The following is a 27,036-nucleotide window of genomic DNA, read 5'->3' on the forward strand; positions in this document are numbered from 1 at the left end:
CCTATTTAAAGCAATAAATAAAAATAAAAATTGCAAATGTTAAGCCTCACAAGCCACGTGTACTGTTTTAAAGTATAAAACTAAGATGGTACTCAAATAACAATTTCTGGGTACCAGGAGAAGAGATTAATAAAGTCACATATAGAAACAAAGTCTTAATTACAAAATTTTTAAAACTGAGTTTGTATTAACTAATTGCTTAATATTCCAATGTTCTCCACAGAAAGTTCGCAGAGCTAGTGCAGTTATAATTTATAAAGCCAACTCTTTTGAGAAATTCTTAACTGATGAGGGAACAATCATTTAAAAATTTATCAGATTATCACAAATGTTTTCTTGTGAATTAGATATTTTGCATTTATGTAAAGGTATCATTGCGAATGAAAACAAACTTTGATCAGACAGAGTGTCGGAATAGATGCCGATGCCCTGACGTTAATTTGTGCGTTTCGTATTAATATTAGATTTAGATTAAATAAAGATGTAGAAAACGTCAACAGAATCAGATTTACTTGTGATGATGATGAAACTTAGTTATTCCATACTTAGTAAGACAACAGAGCAAAGAAGATGAGATTCAAGGAAACAGAGTAGTAGGTAGACAAACAAGCAATTTTGAACTATGAATTTGAAGAAAGCTTGAGTTTTCCTGAGTAAGAATATGATGCGATTCTGCTTGTAATAAACTGGTCCCTCCGAGCTGCAGATTTTATGAAGGAAATAAATTTCGCTTCAAAATCTGAACACATATGAATTTTATTTTTGAACTGTTAGGATATTCATGGAGGTGCGGTGGCGCAATGGCTAACGCGTCGCGCAATAGCACCACAGGTCCGGGGTTCGATCCCTGGGCTGGGCAAGGTTGACTCAGCCTTTTATTCCTTGAGGGGTCGATAAAATGAGTATCAAGTTCGCTTGCGGACCAAACACCGGGAATCCTGCGACAAGCTGACCTCTTGTCCATAAAAGATGCACAAGCACCCCAGAACCCGCGGTCTAGAAAGCAGATATCTGGGCACTGCCGGACAGGGCTGTTTGTGCCGCCGAGTTTAGTTTAGTTTAGAATATTCATACTTATGAAAATAGCATCAAATTTTAAGTGTAGAATTTATATTGTTATTTATTAATCGTGGATGAAAATACTGAGAAAGTTTAGATTAGGGCAGGCGAACAGCAAAATATTAAGGAGATTAACGATACAACTAATTAATAGAACATGTGAATTATTAGAAGAAAAAACCGTAGATATAAAAAAGTTAGAGGAATGCGAGATAATTCTACAAGAGAAAGCAGAACTTTTATTTAAATTAGATCTGGAAACTGAGAATTTGATTCATTTATTTAAAGGATTAATTAATTAATTTAATTAAAGGGTCTCGAAATCGAATCAGAGAGATATGAGAATCAGACAGTTCACTATTTGAAATAAGTGAGATAAATCTTCACTTATTTCAAGTAGTGAACAACAGAAGCGCCGAGTAAGTTTGCTGAAATTACACGTAGTACCTTACAAAGGCGATTTCAGAAAATTCCAGAAATTCTGAGTACAACTTGAGAATGGGTTTTCCTAACAATTAATGTTTACCTAAAGGCCATAAACATGATTATGTTAAAGCTTTCTTAAAAGGACCACTCTTAAATAGTATTCAAGGGGGTACTGGTATTAGAAAATAATTATGATCTAGCACAACGGAACTGGTTACAAACTGTATAGAAAAGAAGATATTGTTGTAAGATCCCATGTTCATTATTTATTACCTTTAAATACTGTTAATTTAAAGGCCTTCCATTTGAAACAACTACTAGAGGCTATTCGATGCATAAAAAATTCCAAGCATGCGGTTCAGAAACTCTTGCTGTTGAACTAAATTCATATGCAAGTTTGCTTTTCCTGTTGATCAAGAAACTTATAGACAACATGAAAAAATTATTCTTAGAAAGTAATATAGCCACTTAAAATTCTGAAAAGAGAAATAGAAACGCAAGAACAAACATTTGTGTTTCGACAAACAAGGAAGAATAAATTTTTATTAATTTAATTAAACTTATCCTGAGAAAAGAGCCCTTAGGGGCTCACTCTTTGGCAGTGCAGGTGTGGCAAGGTGCCCTAGCCTTCAAGGTGTTACTGTCTTGTTGAGACGTGTTTACGATCCTAGAGCCCTAGTGATTCTTCTCTCCTTTCCTTACCAATTCTCCTTGTATGTTCTTTTTTATATTTCTTCCTTTTTTGCGGTTTTCCTTTTAGAAGGGGCTCAAAATGAGACGTTGTTGCATCCCTTTGTTTCTAGTTTCTCATGGCAAAAAAACCTTCTACGCATTTGCTTGCACTGCGATACGTAAGGCTGGAAAGGAGGATCCTGGTAGTAGAGAGGTGAGGTACTATCCCAACACATTGCTTTGGCCTTTTTTAGACTGAAACGGAAGGCACTTAGGTGTCTTGCTAGTATTAGTCGGCTAATCACTTGCCCTTAGTGTCAGTGGCTTGGAGATAAACTCTCGGGAAAGCTGAATGTGGGATTACAGATTGCCTATAGACCCGGCTAACGCTGGAGCAGGAATCTGCGTCAATGTGTTGGAGTCTGTGGTGGATGGAGATGCCGAACCCGTATCTTTCTTAATCTTCAGATATGGCCACTTTAAATATATCGAGTACTACAAACAATATTCCAAAAAAATGGCCAAGCATGTGTAAAAGCAGATGATAATATAATAACACCTACATTTCTGGTTATTAATAACTCAACGGGCCATCTGCTGAAAATGCAACCTTTCCTCGTTCTGAAGAATCTACAGTCTTGTATAGGTGAACCCAAGAATATCAGTTTGCTGAGGTCTGGCTATCTTCTTGTTGATACATCTTCTCCACCGTATCTATCCGTAAAATCCTTCGATTAAGGAAGGTTAGGGTAGTTGACCTAGTTGTCTTGGAGCACAAACTTTAAATTTTCGTCAAGGTGTTATTTCAGAGATTGACCTCCTATTCGTTGAAAAGGAAATACTCTCTAAGCTGTCCGACAACTATCCAGAAGCCGTTGGTTCATCAGAAATACGGCCATACATGAGGAGTTGGAAATTCCAACTATCTCAAATTATTTCGCACTCCTTGCTGACAAATGTTTCTATAATATTCCTAATGTAAACAATAGTTCCATACCTGTGCCTCAATATGATTATACACTTGATGTAAACAGCAAACGGCCACTTGCGGTACTAAGATACCTAAATTAATGCAATCTTTATAATTTACTTAATTAAACACTCTCCCTTACTAGTGTTTTGAATTGACTCGCCGCCTGCTTAAATGTCTGTATATAGTGTACATATTTCTCTCTTTATGTATTTATGTATTTTCTCTTATAATGTATTTTTAATTACTTATGGAAATGTTATGTATTTATGTTTATATATTTGTACTTATGATGAGTGGTCACATGGACTTCTATTCAGACTAGCGATAGGCAATTTCTTTTTACTTATGCCATTGCACACTTATCTCCGTCTAAGGCATATCAGCTACTGGTGTTTCTTCTGGACTCAATCATCGGTTCTTGTTACGAACTCATTGTGCTTTTGAATTTTCTATACAACTGTTCGACGCTCAAAGACTCGAAAATCGCACACCTCTTATGCCGGGATAGCGTCGTAACGCGGGAACCCTCTTTGCGATAAACTCATCGAGTTTGCCTGAGCCGAGACTAGAATGTCTGTGCTACTAGGCAAATTAAGCTGCGCAGAGAAGATCAGTTGATAAACACGGAACACTTACCTTGACCTCCAGTTCGCCTGATTTGTGGAAAAGTATTAAGCCGAGTATTTACACTGGGTCATAAGACCTTACGTACCAAACCTCTTACATTGCTTTCAGTAGCAGCGTTTCGGCTACTCGAAAATGTCCTGCCGTATCAAAGTCACATGTGCATGTTGCTCTGTGGAAGACTATGACAGCGATAATTGTAGTGCCAACTGCAAAGAGCGCACAGCATTTTCTAGAATATGCTCAAAATGGAAGGCGAAATAGGAGATTCAAGTGACAAAAGTTAGGAAGAATATTTCGTATGTTGAAGGTAGTAGGTCAGTAGCAGAGACATAGCCACGGAAAAATTTATCCTACGCAAATGCTTTAAAATCATTAGACACACAAACAACAATATACGTACAAAATAAACAGCCAAATCAAAAACAGCAACAAATCGTAGCACTATAATCAAAACTATCAATAATTAAAATACGGTATAATAAACAAATAAAAGATAATCAAACTGAAATACCAAAGGAAAACATCTGATGCGGTCACTACATGACCTCCCTGTACATATGCGTGTATTAAACTATACGCATTTTTTGCTGCATTTTATTTAAACTTATTTCCTCGAAATTCATAAGAGACATATTTTTCATTCAACTAATTCAGTTCTTCCTACGCGGCAAGGCAAAAATTCATAAAACTTCAAAATATCTTCATTAAAAATTAAAAAATATTTAAAAAAATAAAACATCAAATATAGTTGAACCAATTAAAAAAAACAATTTTTTACAATTAAATTAGAGTTTCTACGCAAAAATCAAGCAATTCGGCCAGCAGTGCACAAAACTGAAAGTTTACTTTTAGTCCAACTCCGCAAAAAGACACTGAAGGTGCAGAAACTGGCTTAATTTACTATTTTGCTAAGTTTCAAATGTAAACAAATATAGCTGGGATGGTGCAAAAAATTAGCACTTAAACAACTTTTAAATTGTTGATAATTCTACACCTATTGTATGCATATTAACTAGTCATAAAAACCTTAACCAGAAGATAAGAGCAATATAATTCAATCATTCTGAAAACAAAAAATGTGCAATTTACCATTTTATAATAATAAAATAAAAACTGAGCTCAAGAAGCCGAGTAACAGAGATAGTACATATAAATATTATTTATATACTTCTGGTGAGTCTGATTTCAACGAAAAAGGACGGTTCATAACTACGTGTTATAGCAGTCGTATATACAAAATTCCAAAGTTCTGCTTGAAAAAAATCTCTTCTGAATCATTTTAAATCAATTTTATAATCCGTTTGGGAAGTAGAGTTATTTATTCTGTCCTTACATACAGATGTCACGTAAAAACGTAGTTAAATTGCATTCGATAGCGGCTAAAATGGGTATTTTATCACTCATAATGGGCCATCCTTGTATGATGGAATTGTTGCGGTTTCCAACAAAATCTTATTAACATTAAACAGTTGATTGATGTATATCAACCAGCGTACTTGGGGATTCAGGAAGTAAGGCTAAAACTGGGAAGAACAAGCGAAGCTTCGGCGATATTCGCTCGCTAGGAAAAGTGGGAGATGTTCGCGTTACTGGACATGTAAATCTCCTCACCTCACTTGACTACCGTTCCTATTTGATTTCTTTAATCACAAACTTCCAAGCTGTTGCTGTCTAAATAAATATATGAAGTTTAGTTTCAAATTGTTTTCCTTATATGCCTACAAATCACAACATCGATCAGCAAAATTTAGAAGATCTAATTGAGCAGCTGCTTAAACCCTTAATCATGATAGGGAACTTTAACGGTCATAGCTCGCTGTGTGGGGGTAGTGGATACAAATAACTGAAGCAGACAAATTGAGCAAATTATCGAAGATCACGGCCTTTGTCTCCTCAATAATGGACAAGTTACCTACTTCCAAGAGCCTTAAATGGCATTTCATGTTCTTCACTCTTGCTATCTGTTCGCCATCTCTGCTGCCATTCTGTATATTTAGTGTTGGAAATGAATCTTTACAATAATGGTCACTTTCCTATTTCCGTGTCTCTTGCACAAGAAAGAATATGGCAATGGCAAGGATCCCCTCGTTTCGCACTTAATAAGGCAAACTGGGAACTCTTTTTATCTTTTGCAGAGATCACAGAAGAAAGGGTATAAGATGTGCTTGTCGATGATGCTAGGAAATCTGTCACTGATTTCATTGTTCATGCAGATACAGTCTTCACTCTGGTGACACCAACGAAACTTCTAAAATATTCCAAACCATGGTGGAATCGTAAATGCAAAGAAGCTCTGGCAGAATGGAGAAAAGTTTGGGGAATTTTTCGTTTGTATCCCACCTTGTCAAACCTTATGGTGTTTAAAAAAACCAAAGCAAACGCAAGGAAAGTAAGATCTCGAAACCAAAGGGATTCATGGATATCATGTGTATCATCAATAACATCGCCTATACTAACTAAAAGAGTTTGGAAGAGAGTTAAAAAAGCATGCAGAATACATAAAGACCATTCAAATTCCTTTCTGGTTTGGTTTAGTTGATTATGGAAAAACGCGCTAAGGCTATGTAACTAAGGGGAAGGATGCATCCGTGGCTGATTTTTTAAAGGGAACTGACCTCGTATACACGTTACACATGGGGAAAAAAACGAAAACGCTCAAACAGCCAACCCATTTTCCTGGAATATAATCCAGATCGGAACAACCAGTGTTCAGCAATTTAAGCTTTCGGCCGCTGGTGGGCTCTTTCCTTCCTGGAAAATGATAACCGAGTGAGTAGTGAAATAGAAGAAATTACATATACAGCTAGCGAGGCATTTGCTATAGTTTCCAGTGACAGCATTTCTTTCTGACAAGCGTCACCTAGAGAAAATCCACATTGCTTTCAACTCTTCCTACACGGAACCTTATAACAGCAACTTTACAATACTTGAGTTGAAAAGCGGATTGTGGAGACACATAGGTCTACTCCGGGTCTAAGCGGTGTAATTTATGACATGCTAAAGCATCTCTCCGTTAAGTCATTGAATGTCTTTCTTGCTCTATACAGTCGAGTGCGGAAGTAGTATATCTTTCCCAGTGCATGAAAAAAGCTGTTGTCATTTTAATAACTAAACCAGAGAAAGAACCGAAGGGTTCCTCTCACTATCGGCCCATTGCACGTACGAGTTGCGTGTAAAGATTGTTTGAAAAAATGGTAAACTATTACTTACAAAAACAATGCAATCGCACCATATCATAATCAGTTTCATAAAGGCAGAGCGACCATCGATAATATGCTTCTTTTAGAAACCTCAATTCGTAAAGCTTTTGTCAAGAGAAACCACTTAGTTTCTTTCTTCTTTGACATCGAAAAGGCATACACGCAGATACGGTATTTTGCAGGATCTTCTTTTTTGTGGTTTGCGCGGCGATCTACCGTACTTTTCAAGTAATGATTGGCTATGTTTCGACATTTTTTTTTCTGAACAAGAAGAGGTGTGCCTCAAGGCTGTGTTCCGAATTTTACTCTATTCAGTCCAAAAATAAATTCTGCCTTAATAGAGCTTCCTCCTACTCTTTGAAGGTCACTGTATGTTGATGACCTTCAGATAAGCTGCCAAGGTGTAGATATGATGTACGTTGCAAGAAAATTGTAGATCATTCTGAACAAGTTACAGAAGTGGTCGGACAGTCGTGGATTTGTTTTCCCTAAACAGAAGACTGTTTTCATGCATTTTTGCCGAAAGCGAAACCTCCATCCTGTGCCTAAGGTTCATCTTGAAGAGTGTTTGATTGAAGTCGTAAGATTCCAGTACGGGAAGTGAAGTGTCTTGGAGTGATGTTAGATCGAAAATTAACCTTCGTTCCACATGTCATGTGCTTGAAAAAGTATTTCAAAATGCTTAATTTTTTAATAGTCCTGGCGAACACCTCTTGGTGGATAGAACGGAGGAGGATCTCTCTGAAGCTCTCTGAAGATGTGAAGCAATGAGCCATCTGGGAGGCTCATTGCTTCACATCTTCAGAGAGTTGGTCCGCTCTAGATTGGATTATGGCTCAGAAGTCTAATGATCAGCGTGGTCTTCGGTTTTATCGAAAATAGATCCGATTCATGATCAGGGTTGCTGATTTGTTCTATGGCCTTTAGAAAATGTCCTGCCCAGAATCTATATGGCTACTGTTTGAATCTTCCCTTCAACTAAGTCACGAACAACATTATGTCACACAACGTTATGTCACACCCCCATCGTCCTTGTCGACCTGATGTGTAACATACTCGCTATAACTTGTTATTTAATGTACGGCCTTCTTGTATGCCTATATAAGAGTTCAGCTCCTTATGGAAAAATACTACGTGCTCCAGGCGAATGTCCAAACTATAAATTATTTTGAAATTCCGCCTTGGGAAAATGCTCAAATTCAAGTGTTGAATATTTTTGATGATTTTGACAAAATAAATATTAGCGAGGTCATATATAAGCCACATTTCTAATAGCATAGATATAAATACAGCAGTAATAGTCCCATTTTCCCTGATGGATCCAATACAGATAGTCGTGTGGGAAAATCGTTAGTTTTTTGGGACCATATAAAAGATAAGCGGTTGAATGAGGCCTGCTCACTACTCTTTGCTGAATTAACTGTTGCGTATCATGCTCAACATTTTATATCTAAACTTTACCAGAAAAAATTTGTTATTTATACTAACTCGCGTAGTGATTTAAAAGTTTTTGAAATATTTTCGGGTACCCAGAACCTTGTGATTCTTGAAGTTTTACGAGAATATATAAATTTGAAGAACCAAGAATACAGGTTCTTTAGTGCCGAGTTCAGGACCATGTAGGAATAAAAGGAAATGAGCTGGCAGATATCATACCAAAGTTCGCAATATACTCAGTTGGCTCGTACCTTTTAGCGACATAAATACTATCACTACGAACAAAATCTGAAATAAATGGCAAAATGATAATAAATGGCAAAATTTTAAATAAAAAGCTTTAATTTTTATAAGGTATGCTTAGAAATACATGAGCTTTAAGATGATGGTAAAACTTTTATAGGTTATAACATAAATTTGCTTTCGATAAATTTACGAAAATTATTTAAAAATACAAATTTTAAAAATAAATCATAAAAAATAGGCGAATTTTATTTGGGATGAACCTAGCTTTCGAAATGTGAAAGGAGGAATCAAGTTTAATAAAATGAGAGATGAATAAATATATACAATTTTCAATTAATATTGAGGAGCTAAAATTTTGAGAATTAATTTTTTAAAAACTACTCGTGCGATTTTTACAAAACTTAGCAGTTTGGCATGATTTGAGTCATAGAATTGAAATCTAGAAAAAAATTGGCATTTTATTTCAGAAAAAGTCCGATTTTGTGTCAAAATACTTATATTAGGACAATGCTATATATAAATCTAATACATATCCTAAGTAGAGCTTTCGAGACATGAAAAAAACGCAATTTGAATTTTGTCAATCGGCCCAATAGAACGGGAGATATAGAACTGTCTTTTTTTTTCGCAATGTACATAATTTCTAAGGCATAAATACTTTGTTGAATTTTGTTTAACTTACAAAATATTGTTACAAACATATTCATTTTGTTTCATCATCCTGTGAATCACAGAGAAAATGCCACTCAATTGAATATGAAAACTCCAGTTAAAAAAGGAAATAAAAAATGTCATGCTGGGATTGGAGCATTGAAACAACGCTAGAACTCTCAAATCGATGTACTAAGCAGTCATACAATAGCTGTCCTACAGGTATATTAATCTAAAAGTTTTCAGGGTATATGGGAAGAGCATTATAATCCATTGCAGACGCAAATGGTTTCTTTTGAATGATGTAGACCAGGGTTTCTTAAACGTTTTCCAGTCGCGACTCCTTTCTATCACTGAGATTGTTTCGCGACCCCCCATTAACCCATAGTATTTACAAAATTTTGTGTGTCCCCGGAAGTATTGCGCAAATCCGATATACTCGTGAGTGAAACTGTAATTTTTCACTTGTACTGTAATATACTATTGCAGTTTTAGGTTAATAACTTTAATTTCTAATTTTAAGACATAGAATAATGTGAAAACTTTAAATAAATAAGTAACAGACGAAATGACAACGTCACGTGCAGAGCAAGGAAATGAACGTTTATATTATAAAAAGAGTGCGTCGATACGTTTTCGTTGTCTTTCTTTGTTTGTACTGCCTTATTTTTATTTACTTTCAGATACAGTGTGTAAAAATATTTGGTAATTGTAAAATTATTATAATAAGAAATATCAAAACCGCTAAAATTTTTGGCGACGCCCTGCTGAAGATCCCGCGACCTCCGTGGGAGTCGCGACCCACAGTTTAAGAAACCCTGATGTAGACTGTCTAAAGTGAAAAATGGCAATTTCTCGTTAATTATATCAGATTCACACATGTTTTTCACTTTAATTATATCAGAGCATGTGTGATTACTGTGTCAGATGGCTATGTGGCAATCCATTTGATTAATCTGCCACTATTCAGTGTCACACATCTTGTTAGCGGTAAAACATAGTTTGGAATACCATCTGTGTAGTTAGCCATTAACATTTAATATGCATAATGAATAAAATACCTAATCGCATATGCACATGATTGAATATACCTGCGCAAATGCTGCAGGCTTTGAATAACTGAATTTTATTGACATAGCTTAAGGCTTCATTTTCCAGTTGAACACCTCGCAGCTTGTATCATCAAGCCATTCCTTGCAAATACCCTAGAAAATATTTGAACGCCAGAATCTTCAGATGCCTCGCTAATCTAGAATCTATGTAGCACTTTTACTCATCGAATGACTACTCTTCAACGTTTTCACTACAGCACAAAATTCATGCAGTCACTGAATTGACTGCTCGAATTTTGTGCTGTTATTGATTGTGTCCCACAAAATGAAGGTTTTGCTACACAGTGATCATTTTGGAAATTTGACCCTGAAGAGATACAACTGTTTGGATTCAATATTTTTTTAGAACAAGCCAACAAGCTCCTTTATCTCCAAGTCAAGTTTCGTCTTATCGCAAACATTCTTACTTGATGTAGTTTTTTTCTGTGAGTGATAATTCAATTTAAAAATTGCCGTCTCGTTAGAGAATTATTCCTAAGTTCTAAAAAGGGAGATGTCTGATGTTATTGGCTAGTACATTTTATTACAAACTAATATTTTGACTTTAAAAGCCAAAACAAAAGTAATATAATGAATGTACGGAGTAACAACTATGATTAAAATAGTGATTTAAAAGTGACCATTTTTTTTTTAACTTTCACCAGGTCGCAACGTTCGGGTGTGGAAACAACAACCAACTACACTTTTGTTTTCTGGGGCAATCACTGTATTCAAGTCCCCCAAATTCAGTTTGGTCAATCAGTCTTCTTTACTCATAGAAAATGTTGAACCAGAAGATGCTGGAGAATATATTTGTCAAATCAGTAATCACCCTTTTGTGGATGTTACTCATCAGGTTCATGTTTCAGGTAAGTTGTACAGTAAAGGCAATAGAAATGTTCTTATATTTTCCAATATTTTCTTTGCAAAATAGTAGGATATAGTAAACGTTGAATTAGATTCTCGAGAGAATTAGTTTGTTTATAGGTACATTAAGCAAGAGAGGAAGTTAACTTATTGAAGATAAAATTTTGTATATTACGTGGTTTATTAGTTTTTTAAAGATAAATATAATACAGAAAGCAATAGATAAGGAAAACTGACAGATATATTCAGTTTTTTAACGGTTATGGAAACGCTTAAGAGATATTTATATTATAAAATTAAACAGATTGAGAAATGAAAATTTTGTCTTTAAATTAGGCCAAAAGTCTTCTTTAAATTTATATGTTTATTTTCTCCTTATATTTTTTCCGATATTAAAAAATTCATATTTAATAAGATTTGTGTCATTTTACATTGTTTTTATTTGCTATTAAATATAAGAAAAGCTTTAAAGTTAGGTAAAATTAACATATTTCTCTATAGTAACATATTTCGTACTTAAGAAAAAAAACGATTTAATTTTTTTTATTAAATCTATAATTTTATTACTTTGTGATTAAAAATTAGAATATGTAAAATTTTATTCTTAGATATTTTGTATGTAAAATTTAGAAAAAATTCCGATCAGAAATAGCTATTAGAAAGTAATGTACTGTTAATTATTTAATATATTTTATTAAATAATGTAATGGATAATGATAACAATGCTTATTATAATTAAATGAGTAAATTGGATAATACAGAGGCTGTTCACACATTTTTAGACGATGTATATTGTATTCACAAAACTAAATTACATTAAATTCTTGTGTTTTAAATGTTCTATTTGACATCCCTTATTCTGAACTATCTTTCGACACCGCAATTTCCAGGATAATAATGCCTTTTGAAGTGGCAGAAGAGGTATTCTATCCCATTCCTCCCGAACAGCTTTCCAGAGTCCTGTTAGGGTTTTGGGACAACGTTTGGATAATGCAGTTTTTAAAAGTCCGAAAGCACAAAAATCCATAGGTGACACATCGGGAGATTTAGTAGGGATATCAATGAAGGGTATGGCCTTGATACCAGTTTTTTGTTCCATTTCGTCCTGATGGAGTCTCACAGATTGATGGCACTGTGGGTAAAGCGATGGTATTTCATTCAGAAAATTTGTCAATAAAATATGTTCCTGATAGTATTTGGAGGTAATCTTGACATTTTTTTGCACTCTCTTTATTTTTAACTTGCCATTATAAGAAAAATCAGCAACAATCATGAATCCCTTAGAAAAACTTTCTTTCGATTCTTTGAACCATGTACATAAATTTTTTTCTCCCCTTTTATGATAATAAATGGCTCTTTTTTTGTTACAATCATTTAAATACACCCATGCTTCATCTATGGTGACAATCGTTTTCCATTTTTCTTTGGGTAAGTGTTTCTCATATAGAATTCTGCAGCGTGTCCTGCGTTGAGCGATATGTTTTGGAAGAAGACGATGCACATTGCGTTTTTTCGCTTTCTTAAGATTTAAATCCACGTTTATCATTTTGTTTACAGTGGACACCGAGCATTTTAATGATTTTGCAACTGTCCTTTGACTAGGAGGATTTTCTTTTAACATTAAACAACGTACCTTTGCAATAGTCGAAGATGTTCGTTTTTTCCTTGGATACTTGTTTGGAATTTTTGCCCAACTTGAGGCTCCAATTTGACGTTCTAAAAAAAGCATCTTAGTTTTATAAGATGCATTAAGTGAGATGCATACCTTTTACACTGAAACCCAACAGCATGTGAAAGTGGCAGATTGCTAACATTCGCCAAACTGTTTTCACACAGAACACGTTGGGAACGTGAGGCACAAGAACGCATGCAGCAACAGTCGCAAACAACAAAATTCACAATAATTTAAATGAAAAAATACCTGGATAAATTATCCAACTGAGGAAAGCACTCTGTCTTCTCTTCAATGGACAATTTAGAATTATTACCTTACGCAGAATGTTTATGCCATTCTAGATGAGACCGCAACGGAAAGTGTAAGAGTTAACTATGCAGTCTGTGCGATATTATCTTCTGAGGGTATTTTCTGGTTGTCCGAACTCCGAAAACTCACCGACTCAATGGCGAAAGAGTTCTCTTCACAAATAATAATAAAAAGAAGCATATTATAAGAAACAGGAAAAAGGGTCAATATTTATATAACCCATATTTATATTTTTACAGCTGACTTACTGAGCTATTCAACAAAATGGCGGTTAAATGTTGTCTCAATTTATGTGCATTAAAAAAAAGTGTGCAATAATCGCCAGCGGGGGCTGTTTATTGTCGTCAAACCATTATTTAATGCATACTATAAAACGTATCAAATAGTTTTAGGTCTACCGAATGTAGAAAAAAAATAAATGAGTGGATAATCAAAAGGTAGTACGAGATTGTTATTCATTGGCTTTAAGATGTTAACAGTCTTTTAATAGCATGAAATAATCTAATACTTTTGACACCCTTCCCTATGTCTAAATCCGTAGGTTTACTTTTTGATTAGACATATTAGGTTGTACCACCTGCTAGGGGTTTTATATAACTTGGCTAGGTCAACAAAACAACATTAATGTGCTATGTACTCGTATGTTCTGCGAGGTGATGCTTTATCACCAGACTGTCCAACGTCAAATAAACAGACGCAGAATTAAAACACTTCAAGTTTGCTGTATTTCACCAACTGTGAGTAATTAAATTGTAAAGCATAAATTTTCCAGCCAAACTGGAATTGGTTTAACGTCAAAGTTCCTTTCAAAATTAATGGTAATTCAATAAATTTAATTTAACTTGGGAAGAGACAATCTTAGTCTAGACCGCGACAGAAATTCGAACACACGGCTCACCAAGATAGTGTCTAACTTCAGCCTACAAAATACGCAGGAAGACCAGCATTAAAGTAGAGAACACACTCTTCCTTCAATCGGCAAAGCTGCGAACCGCAAGCAAAACTGTCACACTCTTCTTTATACGGCGATATTACATTGTTTTACTGGGCTAAGTAGTATTTCCCAGAGTAATTACAGAGTTCCTTACGGAGCCTTAGAATGAACGGTACATAAAATGTGTCTTTCGCTAGAAGGCCTTGCCTGAGTAAAAGAGGAGACATGCTTTGCCTTTGTAGCAGCTAGAATCGTCACGCATTTTGTGCCATCTATCGCACTAGAACAATATTGAGGTAGGCGGCAGAGAATATGAATGTTGCTAACTTTGAGAGTAACGTCAGCTTCCGGGTGGCGGTGTCTAATCAAGCCAGTAAACGGGAAAGCAAAACATGCAGTAAGTATTTAAGAATTTACATCATAAAGTGTAAGAGAAGTTCGGCTATGTGTAGGTGAGAGGTGAAATCTCAAGTTAGGCGACAAAACCTTCTTGTTTTAGAAGATATGCAGCATATGGACGAATGAAAAAAGTGAAAAGTGCCCACTAAGGTTGTAAGGATCTTAAGTTTTACTAACGTTTATTTTATGTTAAATCTTTACTATCACTTCTTATTTTCTACTTCCGGCCAGAATTAAAAACTTTAACTTATTTATGCAAATTTGTCTTGCTAACGCCAAGTACTTAAGTTGTGGCTTTTTGCCAAGCAAGAGAGAGGAAGGAGCTATTAGAAGCAGGCCGCTTGTCATAGTAGTTTTACTCAGTTGCTGGTTGCCTTCAAGACCAGAGGTTTAATCCTCGTGGTAATTTTAAACGTATCGTAGTGTTAGCAGTTCTCTGTACTACATACGGCTTTTTGTTAATATACGGCCAATCTTGGAGTTAGGCACTTGTTTATTAATCCAAAGTTAGTTTAGTTAGAGTTTTAGTTAATATTTTTTATATTCTTACGTTCAGACCACAAGTGGTTGGTCTCTGTATTCCGAAGTTCCGGAAATCATTGTAAAGAGAGAAAAATAAAGGGTTTCGTATACCCTTCCTGTGTGTATTGTCTACTTCACAATTTATTGAACATAGCTTCAGTAAGCTCCCTGTTCCGAATCAGGACAGTTAATGTTTCCAAAGCAAGTAAGGAGGAACACAAATCCTGATAAGGTTTCATAATTTAGAATGCAGTGAAGTTTGCAGTAGTATTGGCTGCTGCCTTGTGATTTAAAAGTTCACATTAAGCTTCTTTATCTCTCCCTTTATCCTGGCATTTTTCAAAACATGGTGCAAATTTTCATTTCATATGAAGTAAGGTGCACCACTGATAATGTGCAACAACGTATTTTGCAGGACTTGCAACTTCTTTAGTTCACTTTTTTCGCACTTTCCCAGATTGTTGACGCGTAAATAATGATCTGGCGGATAACAGCCTTATAAAAACCTAACTTACGGGCAAGATTGAGCCCTGAGTCACTTGAGAGTAATAGGAAAAATATGCGACTGATACCGTATGACTTTTCGTGTACATTGTTAATGTGCATAGACCAGGCGAATGATATGTTGAACCAAAATCTTAAGTATTTAGCTTGATATACCAGGGGGACTTGCTTTCTGAAAAGAGATACTTTACAGTCTAGTTTATCTTGAACTTTATACTTTTTGATGACTAAGATTTGAGAGTTTTCTGGGCTGATTTTTGTTTTCCAATTCTGGCACAATTTTCCTTTCTCCAGAATCTAGATCTTTACAAGAACCTGATTCGGCTTTTCGAATGGGTAGTGATGGCAGTCATGATGCTGTGATCGTCTTTAACTCGCAAAGACGCGCGCTACTTTTAACTACGCGAGGACGCGCGTCGGGCTCCGTAGACCCGAAGCGTTTTTCTTAACAAAACAAAAATTAAAATTGCTTGTGTAATAGAAGAAAACATTTAAATAATAAAAAAGAGAAAATATAAAAATATACTTTTAATTTAATAGGTCTAATAAAATTGTATTTTAAAACAATTTTAAGACTGAAATTATTTATCATTAATAACAAAAGTTAAACTGATTTTTTTGAGCGCAAATGAAATTTAGTACTAATTTATGCAATATTAAATTTTTACAGCAATAATTTCGAAATAAAACTTACATTTCACATTGTTTTGCAAATAATCGTGCTGTTTTACCACAAACATTTTTTCTCGCACATAGCGCAGCAAATTTGTGATTTTCGGTCCGTTACGCCAAGACTGTAAACTTTTTTGCAATTTTCAACTAACTTTTCAAAGGCATATCTTATCGGAGCCAGTTTATTTATTTCCCTTCTAGAAAAGCGATGTCCTCAAATCTCAGACATCTCATTAGAAATAAAAAAAACTTTGTTAGACATTGTTCGATGAAAAATGTCAAGCACTGTTCCGTCAGTCACCCGAAGGTCGAAAACATTTACGTGAGAAGCCTTGTAGAGTCTTCCAAAATAAAGAAGACCGATAAATGCTCTGATTTCTGTAATACTTTTGGATCGAGCATCTCTCTATCTTCCAAATTTGACGGCAATGGATTCAATATAAATGTTTGCACAATCTACTAGAATTTTTACTATTATTTTATCCATAAGCAGTTGCCAAGAATTCATAGGGGAGAACACAAATTTTGCTTCACAAACATTTTCGAGCAATTTTTCTCACAATGTAGTGAGCAAGAGTTATCACAGCAAGTCTTGGTTCTTTTTTATTCCATTTTGTCACATTATATTTGCAAAGATAACAATTCGCTGATAGACACAATTTTACTTAATTCATTTCTATATTCATCGCTTGAGTCTAATGCCTCTTCAGAATTCGATTGGTGATCACTAAACTGTTTTTCACCAGCTATTTCTTCGTCCTCTTCTTTAGTTGTATCTTCATCAGTCGAAACTTCGGCTAATAGTTTCTGTAGTCTTTTCATTTCATCGTCATAACTCAAATAGCAATAACTTTTTGCAACTGCCTGATCTCTTTCACGATTTTAAATGACAATGCGAGCGCGCGCCTCAGGCCTGGGAAGCCCGGTTACTCAGTTTCTGAGAAAAGATGAAGGGTTAAATTCCGGAAATGCTTGTGAATGACAAGTACATGACCTTAAACGCAGCTACTGAGAAGGTCGAAAAAGTTCACCAAAGGGAGAAATTTTTTTATTACGTTTTTGTAACGACCGGGCCTCGCAGGTCCGACGCGTGTTCTCGCGGGTTAAAGTTTGGGAAATCATTTGCATAAATCAAATAGAGGAAAAGCCCAAGGATGGAACCTTAGGGGACACCAGTGATAAACTGGGTGCTGAAAAGAGATGCATTTTTCTTGTCTCACTGAGAAGACCTGTTGTGAAGAAATGATGCAATAATTAGAAACAATTCCCAGGGAAGGTTCCTCCGTATAAGTCGTCTGTGAATAAGTCCTTTATGCCAAACGCGGTCAAAGGCTTTAACGTCTAGCATAATGAGAGCTGCATTAGATTTATTGTATATTGCTGTTCTAATGAATTCTAAAATCCTTACTAATTGGTGAGTTGTTGAAAGACCTCGCCGTTCCTCAGCGATTTGTGCAAAATATGGCATCAGCAATTTGTGCAAAATCAGTCTATTACAGATGATGAGATTAAAGTCCTTTTCAATCGTAGCATTAGTACAGTAGACTAATCAGCTGGTAATTTGAGAGATCTTCCGGCGAATTTCCGGTCCTAGGGGTGAGAAAAATGTTTCCATGCTTCCAAGGCTACAGGAAGTGTGATTTTGCGATACATGTGTTAATCATACTCTTATTTGTAAATTTTATAATAAAACTGCTTGCCACTCAAACCTACATAAATTCTGAACTGGGGAAATTTTGTGGAGAAAAGAGGCAGAAAGGAAAGCAGTAACTTAAACAACATTCCGTTAGTAAAACTTAAACATAAATGCCACGAGGTATATGCTGTAGAGGCGAAGGTTTCAAAACAGTAGCAGAAATTAATTCTTTTTGAGAAGTCTGAATACAGATATATAATTCCATTGTCTACTGCTCTGTTGAGAAATTAATCTTGACTTCATGTGCGAATATGATAAATAAAGGACAATAAGAATAATAATTAAAGCTTAATAGAAAGCTTAATTAGAAAGTGTAAATCATTACCTTTCTTGTTTTCCAATGCAACTCTCACTATGCATAACTCTGGAATTACTCTAGTAGAACAAACAGTTTATATTCCTGTACTCTTGACCTTTATAATTTAGTTTTTGATTCGCCTGCATTAGTTGTACATGTAAACACAGCAGAATGAATTAGTATGCATAATTTTGTTAATGTTGTTTCAAGTTTACTTTACATGTATCTTCTCTTTAGGTACTTTCTAGAGGCATTAGGTATTTTTTTAGAGCAGGAGTGATGAAAAATGAGCAATGCCCTCACCGGGACTCGAACCACAGACTTTTCGAATACGAGTGGAGCGAGCTGACCAATACACTACGAAGCCATGCTAAGAATGCGGGAGAAATACCTTATAACTTTACATTACTATGTGGATGCATTTGATAAATTCAAATAAACACTTATCTTTTTACACATTTCTTATATTTATCTTTCGATACACTTATCTTTTATCTTTTTAATTTATTTATATCTTTTTACATATTACAGTCCCATCGTCTGTTTCTCCTGATCCTCCTGATGGGTTAGTAATCTCACAGAAGGGGGAGATGGCAACAATGCGGTGTAATACGAAAGGAACTCCTATTCCAAGGGTCACTTGGACATATTATATTGGAAATGTGTTGGTAATGCCACTCTGTTTATTTTATTATGTCAAAATTCCATTTGAGTGCGAGGCATATAAAAATAAGCATTTCACACAGTTTTAGCTTATATGGTCAAACTGAAACTTCAGTATTTTATATAATTTTTTCAATAATTACTAATGACATTAAAATAAATCATGCTACGATTCAAAGTGATTTTTAACTAAAGCATGTGAAAGTTGAAGCATCTTTACATTTCTTTGAGACATTTACAGAGCACAATTATTCAAAGAACTTTTAATTATATTTAACTTAAAGTTAATTACTTTTTAAATAAATAATGTTTGTTTCAATATTAAATATGACAAATTCAATTTTGAAACTTTTTAATTTAGCTTTGACTCTTAAAGCTTCAAAAACTACTAATGATTTTAGAGTTTATTATATGATTTGAAAAAACTGTCTCCTCAGAAAATCCCATTATTTGATTCTAGTATGGATCACTACCGAGTGGTATCAGACAGCATGGTTCTGGTCTTCACATTGCTTCAACAGACGCACATCACGCTGGCACTTATGTCTGCACAGCTGACAATGGGGTTGGTGAACCTGTAAAAGCCTCTTTTAACCTCACGGTTCATTGTAAGTGTAATTAAATTACTATTTTATTTATTTTCAACACTTCTTGCAATCGTCTTTATATTTAACGTATGCTAGCATTCGCTAGAACATTAATTAGCATATATTACTAGTAATAATTTAAACTTTTATTTACATAGAATTCATTTCGAGTTTTATTCATAATTTTCAAAAATATTTAAAATGCATAATTAATAATAATTTATTTAGTATATTACTTTGATTTTGCATTACTATGCTTTACGATTTATAAAAATAATTAATTGAATTCAATGCCATTATTTCCATTAAATTCATATTCTTATTCTAATTGCACTTACTTTATATGTATATATTTAAGTGAAATATATTAAAAAAAATTAACAAACTGAATTATTAATATTATTATAATGTGCTTTAACTTCTTGTCTGCCTAACACTTCATAGAAAGTGTATTAAAAATGTTCCACATTTTTTTATATTCACAGAAGTCTCATAGCATTCTCATTCAAACGGCGTGAGAATTATCATAGCGATTACTTCTCATAAACGTTCATCTCAGAGAATGAGCAGTATTTTTGAGATAATTCAAGGAAATTTCTCTAAGACGTCGTCAAATATGGTTTCATATATTTTTGGTCTTCTATGGAAATTTTGGTCTTCTATGTTACATTACAGAACATCTATTGACTGTCGGTGATATTCAGTATCGTTCTTAGAAACACTGATTACTTCACAGAACTTCATCTCAAAAGGTTTAATGCTGTAAGTCGTTTATTGTAAAAACCAGTTCTGCATGTCACATAGAATCATGTTTTCTAAAGCGATCATGGACACCGAAGTCCACAGTCGTCTGGTACAGTGGTTCATAGTAGTTACAAACAAAGACCAAATATTGCATATCTTTTGCATAAAGGTATTACATTTTCTATCATTTTTGGACGGTTAAATAACATTCCATAAATTACTCATTTCCAAATATAGAAATAATCAGATTTAAATAATCGAACATCCATATTATCCATACTAATCTCGTTTTCAGGGCTGATCTCGTTTTCAGGCAGATGCACCGCTTCTGCCTTTGAGATTTCTCGAAATCAAGGAATGTAAGATTTTGTCATAATTCAAATCCCATACCGTAGATCCAAAACTTTGTCATATGTAGTGTCTAAGCAGTGTCTAAGCTTGTTCAAATTAAAATGACCAACCAATGTTCTGTGTCGTGCCCAACATTCAGTCTTTATTTTCATTCCCCAATGATCTGTCTCGAATAATTTTTTTGTTATGCTATAACATAGAACAGATCAGTGCGCCACGTCACATACGTTTTTTCTCTTTGCTTTTCAGTTTCTTCGCCATTTTTTTCTCTTCGCCTCTCTGAATTATATTAACCAAGGTGTTGATGTCACTGGTAATGCTGGAAATAATAGCTAAAATAACAATAAATAGTAACGAAAATAAAAAATAACTAAAGCAGGCAACTCATTCATCTCATAAACTCTTAAAACTAATATCAGAACAATTTGCCACTCATAGCAATAAATCTTAGAACAGCTTACTGATAGTACTATTGGAATCTTGAAATTCAATATATAAATATATACTCAATATATAATATATAAATATAATATTCAATATATAATATTCAATATATAATATTCAATATATAAATTCAAATATAAAAATTACATTTCCTCTGTTTACAAAAATAAAATTTAGGATTGCATTTTAAATTGCTTTACAAATCATTGCTAGAGCTTAAAACAAAGAATAATTAAATGAAATATTTTGATATTTTTCAGCGTTTCCAAATACTTTGTATTTTTGTGTATTTACATTTCGGATCAGCTTCGTTAATGAACTTGCCAGAAAAACAAGATCATTAACTAAAAAATTTTGAATCTTTTTTACGAGTCCAAACAATAACAATTTTTTCAAGTCAAAACATTCAGCGTACTTCATTGTATTCATAGATAAGTTCATCGATTTACATCCAGATGAGAATAGTAGCCCACCAGCGGCCGAGCGGTAAAAGCCGCTGAATACTGATAGTTCGATTCGGGGTTTAAATCCCGGTGAAAGGGCTGGCCGCATGGGTGTTTTCGTGGTTTTTCCTTGTGTATAACGTGGATACACACCAGTTTTCCTTGAAAACCGCAGTGCCCGCAATTAGGCACTATACGAGACATCCCTCCTAGTACCTAACTGCGGAGCATGTAATAAATTAAAGTATGAAGAGCATAGCAATCTAAAACACTTAGCACTCTGTAAACGTAAACACTGATCATCTGAGTGCGTTCCACGGTATATAGATTTTCCTTTTGCTTTTTCTAATATCAGATATCTATTTTAAAATCAGTCTTTACAACTTCCATTTTAGTTTCCAAATAAATGAATTAATTTATTTTAATTCTACATAGGAGTAAAAGTAGCTTTTTTCCTGTTCCACAACGGATTGGTTTTAATTTGATAAAATTGTGTTATCGCAAATGTATGGCAAAATCATAAAATATCAGTCTACATTCTTTCTTCATGCAGATGCACCAGAGGTACTTGTGAAACCAGAATGGGCCCACGGGGATGAAGGCGCAACCGTCGAATTTCTTTGCACCTCTAATTCTTTTCCTATATCCCAAGTCGCATGGTTGCAAGGGAATCTAAAGCAAGGCAAGCTGCTATTTTCAGACGATAGAATTAGTGTGACAGAAAAGAAAACGGCTTCTTCGACAGTTGAAGTTTCTTTAAAAATACAGAGAATGCTTCGAAGCGACCTTGGAGCCTATACATGTGTTGCAAATAACTTAGTAGGAAAATCGTGGAAAACAGTCGAAGTATCAGGTATAACTATTACGTTTGTTTGTGTTTAACGATATTGTATATATATATATATTATTAATAGTGTTACTTTCAAATTAAATAATTAATCAAGGTAAAACAAAAGATCTTTACCTAGTTCTCAGCTGGTACGCGCCAGGGCCACTGGTTGTTGATCCTTTTCCATCTACATTCTTCGAGATTAATTAATCCAAAATGATTAATACATCTTTGCACAAACATTTTGAATACGACGCAAATATTTACATAATATATTAACATATGTATAAAAAAGGTTTAGAATTCTAGCACGACGCAGCATGAAACTTTTCCCTTCAGAGTTCTCGAGCGATCTCTGCCCGTGAATTCATAGTACATATTGGCATAACCTTGGAGCCAACAACATCGGATCTCAGCAACGGGTGAGTTGCAACATCCTTCGGCCCGGGAGGACAATTACTGTAATTGCCCTTATTACATTCCAGTTCCACTGGTCTTTTAATCGTATGGACATTGGGCAAGCAGACAGCACAGGTTCTCACTTTGCCATCTCTTCCTGAAAAGATTTCCATTATGATACCCAACTTCCACATCAACCTTGGAATTTTATCTTCTTGCACTAATACAACAGTTCCTTTTTTCAAACAGGTTTCGGTTTTTGCCAGTTTGGAATGATGACTAGATTTTAAATTCATCAAATAATCCTGTTTCCACCTTTTCCAGATTTTCTCTACCAGTATTTGTTGGTGTCTAAATCGACGTGTAAGCCTCTCCTTTGTTGAAGTTAATTTAGAGCTTCCCTGCGGCAATGATAGTAACCGCCTCCCTATTAAGAAATGACCAGGGGTCAAAGATTCTGGCTATCCTAGATCTGAGTATATAAATTTTAAAGGTCTGGAGTTCAATATCCATTTCTATTATGACCGTCTCTAATTCTCTAAATGTCAAGTATGATTTGCCTAGGATTCTCTGTAGAAGAGTTTTCAGGGACTGAAGCAAGTATGCGCTCCCAAAAGCCTCCCCACCAGACCGCCCTTTCAATTATAAATTTCTATTTGATTCCTTGTTTAGAAAACTCGTCTTGAACTTTATTGTCTTTCATCACCTGTCTCAACAACGCTAATTCTTTTTTCGCTCTATTAAAGGTTTTAGCGTGATCTGTGTACACTATTCGGCACAAACCTCTTCTAGCTATGAACCGTCTAAATGCAAACTAAATTTTTTCTGAGGAAAGGTCAACTGTAAGATTTAAATGCAAGGCTCTAGTTACAACACAGGTAAACAGTAAACCGTAGGTCTTCGATAATTCTCTTCCATTTTTGACGTACAGTGGGCCAGCGTAATCTATCCAGGAGTTTTCCAGCGGGAAACTTCTCGGCATCTGTCTGTTGGAAGGGCTGCCATATCTTGCATGACATGGTTTCGTGCGAAATATTTTGCAGACATTGCATGTGTACAAAACACTTTTAATTTTCCTACGAGCCTTCAGCAACCAAAATTTTTCTCTTATTTGATTTAAAGTGTCTGCTATTCCTCCGAGCACTACCACCTGATGACTGTGAAGAATAATTGGATCGGTCAAATAATCCTTCTCAGGCAACACGATTGAATGTGCATGTTTGTGATCCAAATTTAAATTTTGTAATCGTCCAACAATACGAATCACACCATTTTCGTCTACAAATGGATTTAGGGACTTCAGTTTTTGATTTTGAATTTAATTGCTCGTTGTTCTTTAATGTCTATATTTCATTTGGGAAATTTCGCTCGTGAACACGTTTGATCCAATAAGTTTCCGCCATTTCCGATTCGGAAATCTTCAAATATCCAATAATTTAGAGGTATTTCTAACATTGTTAATGAATCTTAAGCCGAAAACAGTAATTCGGTGTAAACTGCTATACTTCAGGGCATTAAATAAATCTTCGGAAATGTTCTGTGACGCATGCATTTACGATCACTTCCTTCGATGTTTTTCTCAGTTTCTTGTTGGAATCTTCAATGCTCTTTGTGGAACATAAATTCCGTTTTGGTTAGTCTTCCATTTCTTCTTTTAACCACATGAGCCCTTTGCATCATATTCTATTCTGTTTCAAATGTTTGACATTTTCGCCTCCAGTTATCAAGTCAGCTGGATTATCTTCACCAGGAGTATATCTCCAGTTCAACACATCTGAATTTCTTCTGTATTTCCTTCATTTTGTTGTGCACGAATGGCTTCCAGCTTTTCACGTCACTTCGAATCCAGTGTAATGTTATACTAGATTCAGTCCACATATTATACAATTAAATCAATATCCTGAAGTTCCTTTTGGATTTATTTTGACAAGCGGAAGCCTATCAAAGCACCCATCAATTCCCATCTGGGAAGGTGATAATTTTTTCAAAGGTCCTACTCTTGATTTCGATGTAATGAAGCTTGCGTGAATGATTTCGTTTTTCGAAAAAAGAAAATACAGAACAGCCCCATAGGCCTTCTGACTCGCATCTATTGAAACAGTGTAACTGTAAAACATCTTTTATATCCCTTTTGCCAGCCCCTGCAAACTGATGTCTTGGTATTTCCAAACTAGAAATATGAACTACTTCATCACACCAGCTTCACCGATTTTTTTTTAGATTTTCTGCTATTTCCGTTTCCCATGATACCTTTTGTTCCCATAAATCTTGCAATAAAATCCTAGCTCGAATTGTGTATGGATTTAAAAACCCCAATGGATCAAAGAAAGTCCCTACAAATCTCAAGATTTCTCTTTTAGTTGGTACGATATCTATCATTTTGTCATCTTTTACCAAGTCTTCAATTTCTATCGAAAATGTATCATTTGACTTATTCCATGTATACCCTAATACTTTAGAACAACTCGAATCTTATGCAAAATCTTCTTCATTCCATAGTTTTTGTAAATTCGTTTTATTTGTTTTCCACTTTCGCATGTTAAATCCACCTTCTTTCAGTATACGGTTAATATGTTCCGATTTCTAGAATGCTTCTGATTCGTCATCTGCTTCAGCGATTAAGTCGTCAATATACATATTTTCATTTAGCATGGAAAATACGTTCGGATATTGTGACCTGTATTTCTCAGCTCGTACATTAAGAATTGCTCTGAGAAGAAACAAACTATATGTTGCTCCAAAAATTACCCTTGTCACACGAAGAGCCTTTATTTTGGTTCCGTTTAATTCACCATCGTTACATAGAAACTTACTGCGTTTCTGTCCTCATCAGCAAGAGAAATCTGCAAGCTTGAATGCTCGATGTCAGCTGTAAACGCAATTCGATTTTGACGGAAATTAAGGAGCAGCTCCGGTATGTCTGGACACATTTTTGAACCTGAAGGTGAACAATCATTTAATGACAAACAATTCTCCGCATGTGACGGAGCGTCAAAAGCCACACAGAGTTTTGTAGTTTCCTTATTTTCTCTTGTAACTGCTTGATGTGGCATAAAATACGTTTTGGGTGTTATTTTAATGTTTAGTCTTTTCGGCGGTTCCTTGTTTTAAATATTTATCAATTACTTCGCGATATCTGTCATAGAATTGCTGATTATTCTGAAACCTACGAGTTAAACTCTTAAATATAATTTTAGCAGTCTCTAAATTATCTCCAAGTTCGTTTGAATTATTATTCTAGGGTAGGCGAACAATATAACGATTGTTTGATTATTTTCAAATTTCAAACGCCTTCTGAAATTCTCGAAAGCTGAATTATCTTCTAATTTGAGTTCCTTATTCGAATCTTAATTTATCTCCAGAGATTCAAGCTCCCAGAGGTTCTTCAGCAAACTAGAAACCGATTAGTTTTGAGTATTTTCATGATTATGAAACACAACCTTCATAGTATTCACATTAGTTAGTGAAACTCCGTAAACATTTTCTTTTCCACTAAATGGTCCAGTTTTTGTTTCAACCGCTACTAAGGAATTAGACAAGTCTGTAAATCTTACCTGTAACTATTTTCCAATAAAAATCCGCTCCTATCAGCAAAGAAACTTTTGACATTTTATTCCCTTGTATTGCACTTTCTGCATCGGAAGTAAGAATTGATTTTGAATAATTAAATTTATCTACTGTACACTGGTGTGCAAAAATTAAGGACGAGACGGTTTTTTCAATATAACTTTGTACAAAAGCTTTCCAAATCAATACATTTAATACCGTAAGATCCCCAATACGTAAGGACATGAGTAATGTAAGCAACACTTACTAAAAGAGAAATCAGAGGGATAAAAAGAAACTTTATTGAAAAAGTAGCATGGAGCGCAATGCGACTTAAAGCCGAAACATCCCTGTGATGGGTGTCCAGCAAGAAACATCCGGTCTTTAATAGGGGATATGATCTCCCCTGACTGCTAGGCAGGTTTCACAGCGTCTGCCCATGCTGAGAATGAGGGTGTCAATGAGTTGTTGAGGCATTGCTGCCCATTCGTCTTGCAGCGCCAATCGAAGCTCCGGAATCGTTACTGGTGGTAAGGTACGAGCTGCCAAGCGTCTGCCTAGAAATTCCCATACATGCTCGATGGGACTGAGATCCGGAGATCGTGCCGGCCAATCCATACGTTCAATATCCTCACTCTCTAAGAGCTGTTCGGCAGCTACTGTGCGATGACATGGTGCATTGTCGTCCATGAAAAGGAACTGCGGACCCATAGCGCCTCTAAAAAGACGCACATATGGAAGAAGAATCTCGTTACAATAACGGGTCCCGTTG

General features: G+C 35.0%; 1 protein-coding gene across 4 annotated transcripts in view; it reads left to right on the forward strand.

Moving 5' to 3' along the window:
- Positions 1-27,036, forward strand: part of LOC118188646 (lachesin-like) — a 104,427-nt gene that overhangs the window by 46,229 nt on the left and 31,162 nt on the right. For all 4 annotated transcript variants that reach the window (XR_004758141.2, XM_035359137.2, XM_035359135.2 and 1 more), the window contains exons 3-6: positions 11,048-11,251; positions 18,790-18,926; positions 19,382-19,529; positions 22,044-22,343. Coding sequence is in view for 3 of the 4 variants with exons in the window: in XM_035359137.2 (XP_035215028.1) it covers positions 11,048-11,251; positions 18,790-18,926; positions 19,382-19,529; positions 22,044-22,343 (789 nt within the window). In the remaining variant the exon portion in view is untranslated. The remainder of the gene's footprint in view (positions 1-11,047; positions 11,252-18,789; positions 18,927-19,381; positions 19,530-22,043; positions 22,344-27,036) is intronic.

The sequence above is a fragment of the Stegodyphus dumicola genome, chromosome 5 (assembly GCF_044657685.1).
Source record: "Stegodyphus dumicola isolate Sdum_Otavi_A_Nest chromosome 5, ASM4465768v1".
Classification (NCBI taxonomy): domain Eukaryota; kingdom Metazoa; phylum Arthropoda; class Arachnida; order Araneae; family Eresidae; genus Stegodyphus; species Stegodyphus dumicola.